This window comes from Peromyscus eremicus, chromosome 8a, assembly GCF_949786415.1.
Source record: "Peromyscus eremicus chromosome 8a, PerEre_H2_v1, whole genome shotgun sequence".
NCBI lineage: Eukaryota > Metazoa > Chordata > Mammalia > Rodentia > Cricetidae > Peromyscus > Peromyscus eremicus.
Genome location: NC_081423.1, coordinates 49,269,505 through 49,288,577, shown reverse-complemented (window position 1 = coordinate 49,288,577; position 19,073 = coordinate 49,269,505). Strand labels below are relative to the sequence as shown.

Genomic DNA, 19,073 nt, shown 5'->3' with positions numbered 1-19,073 from the left:
CTTAAGACCTCTTCCGCCCCTCTCAGAAGCCCCTTTATAGCTTTATGACCTATAACAGAGAGAGAGAGAGAGAGAGAGAGAGAAATCTCAGATCTGCATATAAGATAAAAACATGTGATATTTGTTCTTTTGACCCTGGCTTATTTTGCTTAAAGGAATTATTTCCAGTTTTCATCAAATTTTCTGCAAATGTCATGATTCTTCTTTTCTTTACGGCTGAATAAAATTCCGGTGTGTCTATATACACTACATTTACCAGTTGATGGACACCTAGGCTGGTTCCAGTTCCTGGGAATTGTGAATAGTACAAGCAGCAAACATGGATGTAGGCCCATGGAGTTTTAAAGGACAGAAGCACTCATTCAGTGAGAAGCAGCCCACATCATTTGGGTGTCAAGGAGAAGGTTCTAGGCATGTGGATTTCAGGAAAGCCCACCACATGTAAGGGTATCCTGCATGCTTTTTCTTTCTTTTTTTTCCCCCCAGTTCAGGGAGTTGGTTCCTTTTGAGAATGCAGCCTTCCACCTCTGTGTATGAGTGGGCTCTCAGTTCTATTCTGCAGCATTAGGTCCATGGAGCTGTGAGCACCATGTCTCTGGTCTGCTCCTGATGGGCCCTGTGTTCTCTGATGCAGGTGGACGATCTGAAAGCCAAGCTTGCCACCCAGGAGGTGGAGCTGAGGCAGAAGAACGAAGATGCAGACAAGCTGATTCAGGTGGTAGGTGTGGAGACCACCAAGGTGAGCAGAGAGAAAGCCATTGCAGACGAGGAGGAGCAGAAGGTGGCCCTGATCATGCTGGAGGTGCAGCAGAAGCAGAGAGACTGTGAAGAGGACCTGGCTAAAGCTGAGCCTGCCCTTACAGCAGCCCAGGCAGCCCTCAACACGCTCAACAAGGTAGGACACTCAGGCAGCCTTGCCTACCTTTCTCACCTAACACCTGGTTCTCATAAAGTGATCCAGGGCACATCTGGGAGGGCTGAGGGTGGGCCTCACAGCAGCCACAGCTGCTGCTTATTCAGTAAGTAAATAAACATCAGTTTAAAGGGACTGCATGGTAGAGCCTAGGAATTATTAATGAAATCCTAAAATTGTGAATCTTAGAAACAACCCAAAAGAACATGAAAGAACAATTAGTCCAGCCTCCCCACTTTACAAATGAGGAAATCCAGACCTAGGGAGGAGCTTTACATGCCGAAGGTCACAAATTTTGAGAGCCGGGACTCTGAATTTGTATTTTCAGAACTCAATCCCAGAGGTTTGTCTGTTACGTAAGCCAGGGTCATTTTCCCCACCAGTTACCACAGGCCACACAGATTGGTAGGTACTCAACTTACACATTTATGCTCTGGGGCTTAAAGCAGGTGCTGGTTCCAAACTATATTAGAAAATAAAATAAAATAGGGCTGGAGAGATGGCTCAGAGGTTAAGAGCACTGGCTGTTCTTCCAGAGGTCCTGAGTTCAACTCCCAAGCAACCACATGGTGGCTCACAACCATCTGTAATGAGATCTAGTGCCCTCTTCTGGAATGCAGGGATACATGCAGGCAGAACACTGTATACAAGAAAGATCTTTAAAATAAAATAAACCACAAAACCAAAATTAATACACATGCGACTAAGTGGCAACAGCATAATTGTGCATCAGCTAAGTTTAAGTCATATTTGGTGCAGAAAGTGTGACTTTGAGATGTATTCATCAAAGTCTCTTTAAATTACTCTGTGGGTGAGGCAAGCACATGGCTCTCCGGTTCTCCTTCCTCGTTTTTCACAATGAACTTTCCCATTTGATAACCACGGTTGAGAAGCAAAGGAAGAAGGAAAGAGACGGGTGAGGAGACACATTTGCTATGAGATGACGCCAGAGAGGGGCTGGGAGCTGACTTTCCCATTCAGAGGCCCACAGCGGTTCCTGGGAGATGCTGCTCCAGTCCTGGGACCTCTCCCCCATGCACTGCTTCCTCCTGATCTTCCTGGGGCTCTGGCAATTTATTTCACGCTCTGAATGAGCATCTTGCAGCAGATCTAAGAAAAAAGTTGGCAGCTCCGCCCCGCAAGTGGCTTGCTCACTTCTCAGCTACTGCAGATACCTGTGTCTGTGTGTGGACTCCAAATAACTTAGATTTTTTTCATGTTTTTTACTTAATTTTTTTCATGCAATATGTTTTGATCATACTCTTGCTCCTCTCTCATCTCCCCACATCCCTAACCACCCAGCTTTGTGTCCTTTTTCTCTTTCTCTCAACATAAACAAAAACCCAATAAGAAAAAAAAAGTACACACACAAAGAAAACATGGAGTCCCTTTTCTGTTAGCCAACTACTCATGGGCATGGCACCTGCCCTGGGATGTGGTTCATATACCCAGTGTCACTCAGTTGTAGAAAACTGTTTTTTCCTTTCCCAGTACGTATTAATTTAATTGGAAATAGCTTCTTGGTCAGGAGTGGGTCACTGTGTCCACTTCTCGTCTCAGTGCAGGGATTTTTGTGTGTTTGAACCTGTACAAGTCTTTTTTGCACAGACACAGTCTCTGTGAGATCAGATGTTATCAGATGTGCATCGATCCTCTTGTGTCAGGCTCCTCCCTAATTACATCACCCGTGCCAGCCTTCAGACTTACAATTCGATGGCACTCAGCACCACCCCATGCCCCCACACCTCATTTTATTCCACCTAACCCTACCCAGACTTCAAAACAAAACCTCTCTCTTTCTCTCTCCCCCTCTTCCCCTTCCCTCTCTACTTCTCTCCCTTTCTCCCCTGACTTCTAGATTACACACAAAAAGGAATATCTGTATACCCCTTGTTCACTGATAATTTCTTTTCTTTTTTTTTTTTTTTTTTTTTTTTGGTCTTTCGAGACAGGGTTTCTCTGTGTAACTTTGGAGCCTGTCCTAGAACTCACTCTGTAGCCCAGGCTGGCCTCAAACTCACAGAGATCCGCCTGCCTCTGCCTCCCAAGTGCTGGGATTAAAGGCGTGCGCCACCACCAAGAAAATTAACATCTTTCTTTGTTGTGGAATATTATTTTAAGGCATGTTACTTTTGTTTATGCTGTATCTGTTTAACTCTGTGAAGCTGTGTTACTGTGCCTGTGTAAAACACCTGATCAAAATCTAATAATAAAAAGCTGAACAGCCGATATTGAGGCAGGAGAGAGAAATAAGCGGGGCTGACAGGCAGAGAGAAGAAATACAAGGAGAAATCTGGGAGGAGAGATCAAGGAAGAAGTAGCCAGAGAAGGAGGAGAACATCAGGGACCAGCCACCCAGCTACACAGCAAGCCACGGAGTAAGAAACCAAGAAAGGTATACAAGAATAGAAAAGGGAAAATCCCAGAGGCAAAAGGTAGATGGAATAATTTAAAGTTAAGTAAAGCTGGCTAGAAGCAAGCCAAGCTAAGGCTGGGCAGTCATATTTAAATATAAGCCTCCTTGTATGATTTATTTGGAAGCTGGATGGTGCCCTCCCCCCAAAAAAGAGCCAAAACAACCAACTACATTTCTTAAGATCTTTCAACACAGGGATTGCATTCCTAAAATGGTCTGGAGCAAATATAGTATATTTACTGTGCTACTTTCACAGTCATCTATCTTTACTGAGACTCTGCCTCCTCATTGGCCAAGAGGAAGCAGTGATATAAAGTCCCCCCCCCCGTTGTTATAATGACTAGATGAGATAATGTATGAAAACTAGGTAATCAATAACAGTCACTAAGAAAAACTTTGTTGCTGTCAATATTGTCATAGTCCGCATTTAGATTTTCATAAAACCAGAATGAAGCAAACACACATAAACTCTCTGGTTAGTTGTTTAGTTGATAGATGGGTAGATAGAAAAAAATACAGAGTGTAAGTCAATAACCCGAGAAGTGATAGACTCAAATGGATCCCTCTGCCACAGAGGAGGTGAAATGTGTGTTTAGTCACTGCCTTCTGCAGACAGCATGATAGGTCGTTCCCCTTTCCTAGCTGTCTGGAATGGCGCAGTTTCTTCTTCCATTTCATTTTCCTACAACATAGGGGAAGGTGGAGATTAGTAGGCTCTTTATTATACATAAATAGATATGTCAATCTATTAGAAAGTTTGATCCATGCTATTTTTACAATATACCCAGGATCCAAATGCTTGAATAATCTCTCCTGCATCTGCTTGATGAAAGCACGTTCATCTTCTGGTGGTATGTACTTCTTTGCCTCAGTGTAGCCTCATAGTGATCTGAGATCTTCTCTCCACTTTATTACACACTGACAAATTATAAGGGTGTGTGTGCTTATGGGGGTTATGTATATGTCTATGTGGAATGATTAAGCTAATTATCATATTACTTGCCTCAATATTTAACAATTTTGTGCTGATAAGATTTGAAATCTATTCTATTCATACTACAAAAATGCATAACCCTTAACTATTAACTATATATTTACCACAGTGGGATAGATCTCCAAATGCTGATGCTTTGACCTTAAGCCCTCCATACTATCCTAATCCATCTGGTTTCTGGCAGCCATTGCTACATTCTCTGCTTATGTGAGCTTAACTGTTTTAGATTCTACACATAAATAATGTCATGTGATGTTTGCCTTTGTTTGATTTATTTCATGTAGCATAATATTTTCCAATTACATCTGCCTTCTCTCAAATAAAAGATTTTCATATTACCTGCTTCATCTCCTGGTGGGCCTTGAGTTTTTTCTTACTATAGCCAATGTGCATGGCACAGTAGTGAACATGAAGCTGCGGGCATTTCTTTGGTGTACTGATTTTAGAGCATTCAGATAAATACCCACAAATGAATTGTTGGATGATTCAGTGATTGTTGGGATTTTTCTGAGACATCTCTGTGTTGTTTTCTATAATATCTGTGTTATTCTACATTCCCGTCAGGAGTATACAAGTGTTCCCCTTTCTCTACGCCCTCACCAGAGGACTCATCATCAAATCCCCTAAGAGGCTGGGGTAAAGTGCATTCTAGCTTGTGTTTCCCTAATGAATGCTGAGACTCATAGCTATGAGCCATTCACGTGTCTTCACTTAAAACTATTTATAACCCTTCACCTTTTCTTGCATGGATTGCTTCTCAACTGTGGAGTTGCTTGACATCTTCGTGGATTTTAGATGTCAGTTCCAAATCAGTGTGTGGGTTACAGATATTTTCTACCAGTCTGTATTTCTCTTTATTCTTTCCTTTGCCATGAAGAAAAAACTTTTTATATAATCTATGTCCATTTATTCTTTTATTTTTTGCTTGTGTAATGTATAGTATAGTGTAGTGTGTAGTATAATGTCTAGTGGTTTTACACCATCAAGTCTTAGACTTGAATCTGTAATGCATTAGGAGTTGGTTTTTTTATGTTGCCTAAGTATTCTGTTTCAATCCTTTGCATTTGAAGACCCAGTTTTCTCACATTGTTTATTGGATGAGATATATATTCTTGACATCTTTATCAAGAATCAACTGCCCATCGACTAGTAGGTTCAATCCTGGGTATTTGGTTCCATTGGTCAAATTGTCTTATTTTTATGCCAGTATCATGTGGTTTTAATTAATATCACTTTATAGTAGACTTTGAACTCAGGCAATAAGATGCCTCCAGTTTTATTCTTTTGGGGTTTGTGATTTGCTCTATCTGTAAATCCATATGTACTTCAGGTTCAGCTATGAAAATTGCATTTGAATTTTGAAAGGAATTATACAAAATCTGTAGATCACTTTGAGTAGTGTGGACATTTTAACAATGGTAACTTTTTCTAATCCATGATCACATACTATCTTTTCACTTATCTGTGCCTTCACTATCTGTGATTGTTTTATAGTTTCCAGTGTTGTTCTCTGTTATCTTCTTGGTTAAATTTATTTCCAAGTGTTTTGTATATCTATTGCAAATGGGATTTGTGGTAGTTTCCATGAGAATGGCCCCCATAGGCTCATGTGCTCAAATGTTTGGTCCCCAGTTGGTAGAACTGTTTGGGAATAATGAGGTGTGGCCTTGGTATCAGTGGGAATGGGCTTTGAGGTTTCCAAAGCTCACACCAAGCCTGTGTGTGTATGTGTGCGTGCGTGCATGTGTGTGTGTGTGTGTGTGTGTGCGTGCGCGCACTGCCTATAGATCAGGGTGTAGCTCTCAGCTACTTCTTCAACATCATGCCTGCCTGCTGTCGTGTTCTCCACCATGAATATAATGGACTAACCATCTGAAACTGTAAGCAAGTCCCAATCAAATGCCCTCTTCTATAAGTTGCCTTGAATATGGTGTCTCTTCACAGCAACAGAACAGTAACTGAGACAGGATTATTCTCTTGGTTTCCTTTTTGGAACAGTCATTATAAATGTGGAGAAATGCTGCTGGATTTTTTTGCACTGACATTCTTTGTCTCCTACAACTTTACTGGCCTCATGGTAGTTTCACCAGTTGGTTAGTGGATTGTTTAAATTCTATAGATGGTATTGTCAGCAAACAGCAACAGTTTACTGTATCCTTTCCTTCTTGTATGTCTTTTATTCATTTGTTACTTTGTTTTTCCTACAAGGACTTGAACTCATATGTTGAGTGAGAGTGGTAAGATTGGCTATCATTTTCATCTTCCAGACTTTAGGAGGAGGGATTTCAGTTTTCCATCATTGCTCATAGTGTTAGTTGTAAGTTTACTTTATATGGAGTGCATCCCTTCTCACTACCATGGTGTGCTGAAATGCATCTTTTCTACACCTAATTTGTTAAGTGTTTCTGTCATAAAACACTTGAATATTGTTAAAAAATATTGTTAATGCTTTTCTGCATCTAAGAAAAGACTCTTTGTCCTTTAATCTGTTAGAATTATTGAACCATCCTTGCACCCCAAGGATAAATCCCATTTGATATCAGTGAGTGGTCCTTTTAGAGTATTGTGGAATGAAGCTTGCTGCCATCTTGTTGAGGACTTTTTCATTGTTGTTCATCAAAGGTCTTAAGCTATTGGGCTATAGTTTTCTTGTGAAGTCCTTTCTGCCTTTGGTGTCAGAGTAATGCTTGCTTCATAAAGGAACTTGAAAGTATTTCTTCATCTGTGGTTTTGAAGGTTTGGGGGCTGTTTTTGTTTTTTAATAAGAGTTTACAATATGTTGTTGAGTCATTTTTAAAGGTTTTGTGAGATTCATCACTGAACCCACCAGGTTCATTTACTTGATAGAGGATTTTTAGAACTTATTTATTCTCCTCATTCATTATCAGTCTGTTCAGATGCTCTATTTCTTCATGACCCACTCCTTTATGTGCAAATTTGTCAATTTCCCCTAGCTTATCTGACTTGGGGGATATGACTGTTCAGGGTTGTCCTTATGGTCCTTTTATATAAGTAGTCTTTTTACACCAGGAGTGTGATCCTCCATTGATTTCCCTTCGTGTTCAAAATACAGTCCAAAGTAGTCATCATGACTGCAAGGCACTATGGAATTTCTCCTATGATGCCTCTTCTGTCACACAGACCATTGTGTTTGTCTTTGCTATTCTCCACTGCCCATACTGACCTCTCTCTGTACCTCCATTATTCCACCCACAGCCAAGAGTTCTGAATAAACACATGAAATGTCCATTCCCTGGTCCTTTGCTCTTCTTTCAGGTGTTTTCTCAAATTACTAACAAATAAAAATATCAGTTTCAGAAAATTAAATTATCCATGAAAACATATAATCCAAAGCAATGTTAGTAATTATATACACATAAATGCTAACTGAAAATTTTATGTCATCATTTGGAGAGAAAAGTCACTAAAGGTAAGAAAATAATCAAAATCAATGTTTGAAAAGGAAAAGAAAAATAGATGCACAAACATGCTCTTTGTTGATAAGGATGAAGTATGGAAGTAATAGCAAAGTAAAGTGCATGCGGTAGCCTCTGGGAGCAAAAGTCAGGGTATATGGGCTTGCCTCTGTTCTGAATCTTCTCCTATTAAGGTTTATAAGCTGTGTATATGTAATCCACAACAGAAACAAACCATTTCAATGACTTGAGAGCATGGATGAGAGCAGAGCTAACTGCCTGACCAGGTAGGAAATGGAAAAGAAAGCCGATCAGGCCAATATTATTAGGGTGGAATCTGTGGTAAGAAGGGCTTTCCCACTTAGGAAAGACCGTTTGCAAAACTATGGGACATGGTGTGAGTGAGCTGCAGGTATAGAAGTAGGTGGGTCTGATGCTGATAAGACAGGAGAGGCTGTAAAACTGAGCCAAGCAACACTAAGATTTACCAACAAGGAGTGTTTGCCCTCTGCAGGTGGCATTTGTTTATTTGTTTGTTTTGATGGAGTAAGATGGGCTGAAGTGGTCCATGTGTGGTTTTAACTAAAATAAACACTGCTTCATGATCTGGAGGGCTCCTGGAAGTTATTCCCAAACCCTTTAGCATTCCCAGGACTCTGGTACTTAAGAACCATTTCCCTGTTTGCTCACTGTTCTCAAAGCTAAGAATAAATCTTTAGCTAATGCATAAACAATACCTGTAAATCAGAGCTCAGAAGTAACTGCATAGTCTATCTCCATCATGGCAGTTTTATTTTGCTTTTATTACTCAGATGAAATAAATCCAGTGTAACTTTCCCTGCCTTAGTTTAGGAGTATTTTATCTTTTAATGTCATGGCCTTTTCCCCTCCACAGAGTTACCTGTAATTTTCTGTTTCCCTTGCATTTTTACAGTGAATTTATTTTTATTATACGTATAATATTCAGTGACTTTTTTATCACTAAATAATTCAAATGGCAAAGAACACACAAGGTCAAATATAAAGTCCTTCTCATTTCCCATATAGCCACAGCTTTCTCCCAAGAGGACCTGCCTATAACAATTCAGGGGTCTCCACCCTAGCAATTCTTCATTCATTAATATTTCTGGAAACACACATAGAATATATTATATTTTGGTGAGGTGTAGTCCACACCTATAATCCCAACACTTAGAGAGCAGAAGCAGAAAGATTAATGAAAACTCAAGGCCAGGGCTACATAGAATGTTCTGGCCCAACTAGAGCTATAAAAAAGAAGAAGTATATAAATATAAATGCAAGTCAATGATACTAACTGAATTTCCCTTTTGATTGTATATGTTTGAGGTATGCAACATGATGTTTTAATGTCTATTATGAAATAATTAATCAAGGAAACTATCAAAGCCATCATTTCACATACTTCTAGTATGGTACGTGTCTTAATTTTATTCTCCTATTGCTGTAATCAAAAGCCCTGACAAAGGCAACTTAAGAGCAAGGGGGTTTCTTTTAGCTCACAGTCCCATGTGACAGTCCATCATAGCAGATATCAGAGTAGTAGGAGCTTGAGATGGCTGGTCACAAGGCATCTACAGTCAAGATGGCAAAGAGCAAGGAATGAATGCTTGGTGCTACTCATCTTGCTTTCTCTATTTAATACAGTCCAGAATCCTGTGCCTGGGGAATGGTCCTGTCCACAGTGTGATGGGTCCTTCCATATCTATTAATATAATCAAGATAATTCCCCACAGGCATGCCCAGAGGCCCACCTCCCAGGTAATTCTAGATTCTGTCAGATTGACAATTAACACACTACTCATCTCCGTTAGTTAGGGTTTCTATTGCAGTGATAAACATCATAACCAAAAGCAACTTGTAGGGGTGGAGGAAAGGATAGGTATTGCACCTTAGGACTCCAGGATTACCCTCCATCACTGAGAAGAGTGAGGGCAGGAACCTGGAGGCAGGAACCTGGAGGCAGGGAACCGATGCAGAGACCATGAGGAGTGCTGCTACCGGCTTGCTCACTCATGCCTTGCTCAGCTGCTTTCTTATGATACCCAGGACCACTAGCCCAGGGGTAGCACCACCTACTGTAAGCTGGGCCCTCCCATATCAACCACTAATTAAGAAAGTGCATTACTAATTTGCACGTAGGCCAGTCTTACAGAGGCATTTTCTCAATTGAGAGTCTCTCTTTCCAAATGACTCTAGTTTGTGTTAAGTTGACATAAAACTAACCAGCACACCATCACAGTGAATGCAGGTGTTAAGAGCACTTAAAGCTTACTATCTTAGTAAATTCCTTATGAGAGATACATAGATAGACAGAGAAGACATATGTTTTCTTGACTATAGAGAAAAGGGATCATTTACACTCTGATATTTATGTGACTGAAAAGTGATGTATATGGATCCCCAAAAATAAAGCAACCGACAAAAAATGTTATTTCCCTTGTGAGATGGAAACAACCTTGTCTATCAGCAGATAAATGGATTAAATATTGATTCCATGTATGCTGAGTGACATAGGCAAAGAAAAATGATTTGTGAACTCACCTGTGTATAGAATCTTTTATTCCCCCTCACAAGATGATTTAATGTGGGTACCTATCATGAAACTTCACTTAATACATTAGAATGTCCCCTGTTTGACTTACTGTATATTTTATTGGTTCATCTATTATTGAGCACTTAGGGTTTGTGTTTGTTTTTGTTTTCATAATGAAAATATTCTTATACTGCTGTGGGATGGTCTGTATGTCAAGTGTGTTGCTGATTGGTCAGTAAATAAATCACTGATTGGCCATTGGCTAGGCAGGAAGTATAGGCGGGACAAGGAAAAGAATTCTGGGAAGTGGAAGGCTGAGAGAGGGACACTGCCAGCCGCCATCAGGACAAGGAAGATGTAAGGTACCAGTAAGCCATGAGCCATGTGGCAAAGTAAAGATTAATAGAAATGGGCTAAATATAAGAGTAAGAGCTAGACAATGACAGGCCTGAGCTAATGGCCAAGCAGTTTAAATAATGTAAGAGTTTATGTGTTTATTTTATAAGTGGGCTCTGGGACTGGCGGGACTTGGTGGCAGGAGCTGGAGAAAATTTCTCCAGCAACATTATACATCATATTTTAAACTGCAAGTCACTTTGGAGTCAAATAAGTACAGTTCTTTGGTTGAACAATGTGACTGGCTGAATAGTATCCTTTCCAAAAACATCCAAACTGTAATCCCTGGGACATGTGAAATGTCACCGCATGTGGAAAGAATGGTTCTAGAGATATGATTAGGTGAAGAGCCATAGGGCAGGAGATTATCCTGGTTTGTCCTGGTGGACTCTGCACGTAATCACAAAGATCTGCAGAAGTGGGAGACAGGAAAGCAAAAGAGAGAAAGTGCTGTGTGATGGGAGAAGGGGGGAAAGACGGTGTGATGCAGGCCAGGTGCGTGGGAGCCAGGACAACCGTGAGGAGCTTGGAGAGGCATGGAGTGTGTTCTTACAGCTTTAGAGGAAGCCAGCCCTTCCAGTATTTCATTTCTATGTTGTGCTTTCAGAACTGTAAGATAGCAAATCTGGATGTTTTGAAATCACTGAGTTATAGAAGCAATAAGGAACTCAACATGTTCTTTTTAATAAATACCGTCTGATTTCTGTTCAAGATGGCTGCTCTTGTTAATACTTACAAATACAGATCATCCCTACTTCTTTGCTGACCTTGAATATTTTCAGACATTTTAGTTTTCCTCAAATGAGTAAAAATTTACTTTTAATTTGAAACAGTTTCACTTATGATACATGACATATATTCACATATTTAGATTTTTCTTCTCCATTTGCTAGTAAGAGTTTTGACCCTTTTTTTTTACTTTAGTTTTGAGATTACAACATAATTACAATATTTCTCTCTTCCCTTTCTTTCTTCCAAACTCTCGCATATACCACTCCCTCTCTCCTCAAATTCCTGGCCTCTTTTTACAATAATTGTTACCACATTCATATATGTATTTTCCTACACATGTCTATATTCCAAGTTATAACCTGTTGAATCCATGTAATGGTACTTGTATGTATGTTTTCAGGGCTGAGCATTTGGCACTGGACAGCAAATTGCTGTGTTCTTCCCTAGAGAAGGACTATCTTTCCTGTTCTCAGCTTTATTCGGTTGCCTATAGTTCTTTGTGTAGGATTAAGGCCTCATGGGCTTTTTCCCATCCAGTTTGGCATGCCTACATTGTCCTTGTTCAGCTCATGTTTGAGTGGTAATGTTGGTGAGACTTTATGGGTATAGTTTCTGATGTTACTAGGAGACACAACCTCACAGCAAACTCGGTGATCCTCTGGCTCTCAGAATCTGTCTGCCTTCTCTTTCACAATGTTCTCTGGGCTGTAGGTATAGAGGTGTTTTATAGATGTATCCATTGGGACTGGGTTCCACAACTCTGCTTTTTGATTGCTTATGGTTTTCTGTAGTGGTCTCCATCTGCTTCAAAGAGGTTTCCTTGATGAGGGGTGAAGACTACCCTTATCTGTGAGTGTAAGGATATATGTTTATAGATTGTTGTTAGAGATTATGCTGGTTTAGTAAATTAATGGTTATAGATTCTCCTCCAATAATCATGACTTCACTCGCACTGAATAGTTAGCTAGGTTTCCAGTACCAGGCATGGTTTCTCTCTTGCTGAATGAATGTGAAGTCCAAATTGAGAGCTGTTGGTTACCACCAAGGTATGCATGCCACTACTGCACTCCTGCGGTTATTATGCCATGCTGGTTATTGATGTGCTTCATAGGCATCATAGCTGAGTAGGACTGTTGGTTGCCTTCCTCCTTTGGAAGCTTTCATGGCACCTTGTTGTACCTTAAAAGCCAGTCCTCAAGGAAGAGGTGTTCAGGTCATCTCCAGCTCAAGGGTATTCGGGCCCTTTTTCTAAAGTATATGATGTCTTCAACAACAGGGACTTTCCTTCCACTTCTGGGAGGGGAATAACCAAGGACAACAGCTGTAAGCTGTGAGTTTGGGGAATCATACCATCTGCAAACAAACCTCTTCTTTCCCTATGTGTATCCCTTTAGTTTCCTTCTCTTGCCTTATTGCTCCAGCTAGTACTTCTAGCTCAGTGTTGAAAAGTAATAGGACAGTGGGCATCCCTGTATAGTTCCTGACTTCAGTGGAATCGCTCCAAATTTTTCCCCATTTCAGATGATGTTGGCTGTGGATTTCTTGTATATAGCATTTATTGTATTGAGGTATGTTCCCTGTACCCCTGCATTCTCTAAGACTTTTATAATGAAGGCATTTTTTTTGGATTTTTGTCTAAGAATTTATCTTCATCTATTGCTATGACCATGTGATTTTTGTCTTTTAATCTGTTTATATGGTTTATTGCATTTATTGACTTGTATATGTTGACTCATCCCTGCACTTCAGGGAAAAGTCAAGTTGGTCATGGTGTATAGTCTTTCTGGTACATGTTTTATTCTGTTTTCAAGTACTGTGTTCTTCCTGATTTTTTTCATGTGGGCACTTAGAGCTATAAATTTCCCTCATGGGACTGCTTTCAATGTGTTCCAGAGGTTTTTGTGTTGTATTTTAATTTTCATTTAGTTTCAGGAAGTTTTTTCTTTCTTTCTTTCTTTCTTGGTTTCTTCTTTAACCCATCCATTATTCAGTAATGAGTTGTTTAATCTCCATGAGTTTGAAAATTACTAGAGGGTTTTTGCTCTCAATTGTAAGTTTTATTGCAATATGGTAAGATAGGTTACAGGAAAGAATTTCAATCTGTCTGAATTTGTTAAGATTGTGTGTGTGTGTGTGTGTGTGTGTGTGTGTGTGTGTCCTAGGATGTGTTCTATTTTAGAAAGGCTCCCATGTGCTGCTGAGTAGAATGTGTATTCCCTGGTGTTTGGGTAAAATATGCTGTAGATATTTATTAACTCCATTTGATGTATGATGTCAAATAATTCTGATATTTCTTTTTTATTTTATACAGATGACCTGTTTATTGTAGAAAATCAGGTATTGAAGTAATCTAATATTAATGGATTGATGTTAATCTGTGTCTTTAAATCCAGTACTAGATTTTGATTTTTTTATGAAGTTGGGCACCCCAGAGTGTGCATGTATGTTTAAGATAGTAATGTCTTCTTGGTTAACTGTTTTCTTGATTAGAATGAAGTGTCCATCTTTATCTCTTCTTATGAGTTTTAGTTTGAAGTCTATTTTCTCAGATATTAGGATACTGACACTTGCTTCCTGGGTCCCATTGGATAAGAGTACTTTTGTCCATCCCTTTACTATAAGGTGGTACCTATCTTTAAAACTAGCATGTATTTTTCATAGGCAGCAGATAGATGGATTTTTTTTTTGATCCATTTGGTCAGTTTGTATCTTTTGAATGGAGAATTGGTGCCATTGGTATTTAAAGTCTTTATTCAAATGTGTGTGTGTTAATTGTGGTCAGGTGTTGGATTTTGGTGGTGATGTTTGTGTTCTCCATGGTATTTTGTGTTTTAATAATTGTGGCTTTGTACTTATTTCCAGAGTCTCTCTGCTATGCTCATTCCTCTCTTCAGCCCAAAATGTTGCTTTCTGTATTTTCTTTAGGTTTGGTTTTTTGCATATAATTTTTTAGGATGCTTATGCCATGGAAAACTTTTCTTTCTCCTTCAATCATGGCAAATAGTTTAGCTCGGTGTGTTATTCTTGTTTGGCCATCAGTCTTTTAGAATTGGAATGCATTGTTCCAGGCTCTTCTGACTTTCAAAGTTCCCATTGAGAAATCAGCTGTTATTCTGAAGGATTTTCCTTCATATATGGCTTTCAGTTTTCTTCTTGCAGCTTCCAACATGCTTTATTTGTTATATATACTTAGTGTTTTAATGATGATATGCCATGGGGATCTTCTTTTAGTCTTTTCTGTTTGGTGATCTGTGGGTTTCTTGTATTTTTTTGGGTGTGTCTTTCCTTAGTTTGGGGAAGATATTTTCTATGATCATGTTGAAAATCTGGTCTGTGCCATTGACTTGGGACTCATCTATGCCCATAATTCAAAGCTTTGTCTTTTTCATGTTGTCCTATATTTCCTGCGTTTTTCTCTCCCATGTGTTTTTAATGCTTCACATTCCTTTCTTCTTTGGTCTAGATCGTCTACTTTATCTCTGAGACCTGATATTCTGTCTTCTGCCTGCTTCATTCTACTTGTAAGGCTTTCCCTAGGACTTTGCTAGTTGAGTTGTTGGGTTTTTCAATTCCATCTTCATCTCAGCTTGAGTCCTCTTCCCTGTTTCTATCTCCATATTGAATTCTGGTCTCATTTCATCTTGGTCATTTCCATTAGCCTATGTCTGTCTTCTCTTGGGCATTACTCAGGTGTTTCTTCTCCTTGGATTTTTTCTCCTTGATTTCACCGAGCTGTTTCTAAGTATCTTCTTTAAACTCCTTGAGTTCTTTGGTCAGTTTTTTATTGTTCTTTTAAATTCTGTGTCTTGGAGTTCATCTAGGTAATTCTCATTGGCAAATATATCTACAGGACTGATAGGCTTTGGAGAGAAGATACTGACTTGATCTTTCATATTGTTGATATTTTTTGTGATGAGATCTGGGCATGTGGACTTCCTTTGTTCTGAGTTTGTTATGGCCAAGGTAAGTTGGGCAAAAGAGAAGATGTGGGGGCAGGGCAGGTCTAGAGGTTGGAAATGGCTTGTGTGACATGAAGTCATATGGATAGAGAGGAATGGGCTGGTGTACAGGATGTGCTTCCTGTTCCAAGCATGGATTATAAGGGTGGGTCTGTCTGGGTGGAAAAGTTGGATATCACATGAGAAAGTCCTGTGGTTTGGGGGATAGGTAGGGAAGATCTTGGCCAAAGCCTAGAGCTCCTTTGCACTGAAGTCAAGGAAAGCCAGGCTAGGCTGGTGCAGTGGTGGTGGGATTCAGGCGAAATCTGGTGGGTTGTGAAAAAAGCATGGATGGGGAGATCAGGGTTGTTCACAAGTGGGATCCTGGACAAGGATGTGGGAAGTCTGGGTACCTAGTGAGGTGGTGGGGGCAACCCAGAAGGGATCTATCGGTAGTTGCAGATAGGGCAGGTCCTGCAGAAGCCTGGAGCCTGGCTTTGGCATAAATGGTCCATTTTCTCTTGAGATAATTTTTCTTCATCCTACTAATTTACACTTATTGTTCTGAAATTGTTTCTATTAATTCTTGGTTATTCTCATTGCGATATTCTCTTTCAGTCCATCATTTGGCTTTTAGCTTATTAATAAGCAATATTAAAATGAATTTTTATGCTCAAATAATTTTTGGAAACCCAGCTTAACCAAATTAGGCAGACTTCTTTCCTATTGGGCTTTTCAGGGCCCTTATTATGGCAGAAGACTAATCCTAAAAGTGATAGACATCATATAGTAAAATGAAGCTTCTGGTTAATTTATGAACAGTCCTATGAAGCCTTATGAAGTGCTAATCATGTGAATCCAGCTAGTCAATCAAACACCAATATTCTAACAACTGGTACCATACATTAAGCTACTCATATAACCGTACCCAGTCATATACCTAAGAAGAAAAGCTGGGTAGTCACTTTGAGAAATGTCAAAAGTGGCTGCATTTGCCATTTCACTATTGCTGTGACAATACACCTGACAGAAACAGCATAAGGGAGGGGAGTTTGATTCATGTTTCAAAGCCTCAGTCTCTTGGCCCCTGTACAGACAGATCATAGCCATAAGGCATAGGGTACAGGAGAGCTATTTGTCTCATGTCCAACCAGAAGGAGAAAATGAGACAGGAAATGATAATATACTCCCAAGGATCCACCCCCAGCAGTCTATGATCTCTGTTTCTATCACCTTGCCTCCTAAGATTCTACAGCTTCAACAAATAACACCACTATCTAGGGCCAAAGCCTTCAAATCTTGAACCTTTGGGGTAGGGAGAATGCTACATAGTCAAACAGTAACAATGGTGTTTGATACAATTCAACAACCATTACTTAGTAAAACAGGAATGGCAGGGCATTTGGATATATTGCTAACAGAAAGCAACTAACCCAACCCAAGGGCAAAGCACCTACCAACAGGGCATGAGACATATTCCCATTAACTTAGGAAAAATACAACAACCCCCCTTGCTGCTATTACTAGAAAGAATTTGTCCTAGATTCTTATATAATGCAATAATAAATAAAAATATTAACTGCATATGTATTATGGTATAACAGATAAATGTGTTATTTTTCATAAAAGTTATAGAAATATAGTAAAACAAATAAAAGGGAATGGATGGGGTCTTATTATAAAATGAATTATAAGATGTAATAGATTTTTTTTAATATCAGCAGTAGCCAGTTGGAAAACAATTTCAAAATAACAACCAAAATATAACGTACAAATAAGTGTAAGGAAATTGTTGAAACTGTGAAGAAAGCTGTACCTCATCTTTGAAGGATTAAGAAATGATGTGAACAAACTCATGGATCAAGCCTGAAAATGCAAAAACTACTCTTTCTGTCATCATTCCCCCAATTTATTCATGTTAAATATAAATCTAATTGAAGTCCAATTTGGTTTTTAGCTTGTCTCTAATGTCATTAGAAGTTCATATTTTTCAATCAATTTCATAACCTAAATGTTCAACAACATGAAACTGGCTGAATTATGATACGTCCAAGTGATAGAAGAGTGCACTACTCATTTTAAATCATGATTTATAAAATAATGACATTAGAAGTTTGATGCTTGCAGTAAAAAAGGTTTAAAAATAGAATGATTAATATGTGTGTGTAAGTCTGTGTGTATACAGGTATATTATATATGGACACATATATAAAGTTCCAGAAGGAGGAGGAATGTCAGACTAACAGAAAGACAGATCCGAAAGCCCTACTGGTGAGAATATCCCAGGGCATAAATATCTTTTATTAGTGAAGCTATGAGTGCTGCTTGCTCTCGTTTTTTGTCTTTGCCGAATTTTCCACAGTGTACCCTCTTTTCATGAAAGAACAAGTGTTGCCTTATAAAATGCTGACTGACACATAAGAAAGAAAGAAAAAGCCTAGAACAAAACTTTGCCTAAGTTTCCAGCCCAGGTTTTAAATTTGTGACAGCTTTTTTTGAATAGAAACAAAGTACAAGCCGGGCGGTGGTGGCGCACGCCTTTAATCCCAGCACTCGGGAGGCAGAGCCAGGCGAATCTCTGTAAGTTCGAGGCCAGTCTGGACTACCAAGTGAGTTCCAGGAGAGGTGCAAAGCTACACAGAGAAACCCTGTCTCGAAAAAACAAAACAAAAAAAAAAAAGAAAAGAAAAGAAACAAAGTACAATGCCATTGAGAAAAATAGTGCTAAACCTGACAACAACGAAACTTTAACCTGTTGTAGAGCACAAAATACCATAAAATTCAACAAGAAATTTGCAATATGTAAGAGAAAATGTAGAGAACCTTTAGACATAAAAAGCTCTGAAACTGTGTTGGGAAGCATCCCTGTACTGTACATCTCTCCCCTCTATCACCGATCACATCACTCCGTTGTTCCCATGGCCCACAAGACTGGGTTGTATCAATGAATTGCCTTTGTCCTCCAGCTTCCTTTGACCTTGAAAGAAATGAGTCCAGAAAGTCACTTGGAGAAGAACAGCCATGAAGATACAGACATGCTTTCCTTCAGCCCCAGCTTTCCCACAGCTGAAGGTTATAGATCCCTCCAGATTCCTAACTTACATCCATCTGTGCAGTCAAAGCCCTAAACCATCCTATTCTCCTCTCTTCCCTTGACAACTTCAGTAGCCTGACTTTCATATCCACTCCCCTGCTAGAAGTTTTCCTACCCCACATCAAGCTCTCAAAACATAAACATCCCTGCATAAACCCTCCAACTTGCTTCCTGTTCAACTGAGAATAAAGAAAACTGATGCTTTTATAAGCACCTAGTGCTGATGGTTGCCTGAACCTCAGTTGCTGTGATTGACTGAGACCCAAATGCATTTATAAAAAAAATTTTTATTCTTCAAGAATTTCATATATTGTTTTGTGAACACTTTCATACCCTCTGCAATCTCCTTCCATATCCATCCTCCATTCCATACCCACTCAACTCTGACTTCATCTTTTTTTAAACCCACAGATTCCCATTAGTGAAACTTATATACTCTTGGTGTGTGGTCATCGACCAGGGACTAGTGTATTAGACATACTGGGGGCCACAACCTTAAAGAATAATAACTCTCCCTCACCTGGAAGCTATTAATTAGCAGTAGCTCTTAAGCTAGGAGTGAGACTTTGTGGACCCCCTATTACTTGGATATTTGTCTGTCTTGAGCTTATATAGGTCTT

At 39.4% G+C, this 19,073-nt stretch overlaps 1 protein-coding gene across 1 annotated transcript in view; it reads left to right on the top strand.

The window, feature by feature from the left end:
• The window catches only part of Dnah9 (dynein axonemal heavy chain 9), a 346,197-nt gene that overhangs the window by 215,528 nt on the left and 111,596 nt on the right, over positions 1–19,073 (top strand). The window contains exon 49 of the mRNA XM_059270927.1: positions 635–895. Coding sequence (XP_059126910.1) covers positions 635–895 — 261 coding nt within the window. The remainder of the gene's footprint in view (positions 1–634; positions 896–19,073) is intronic.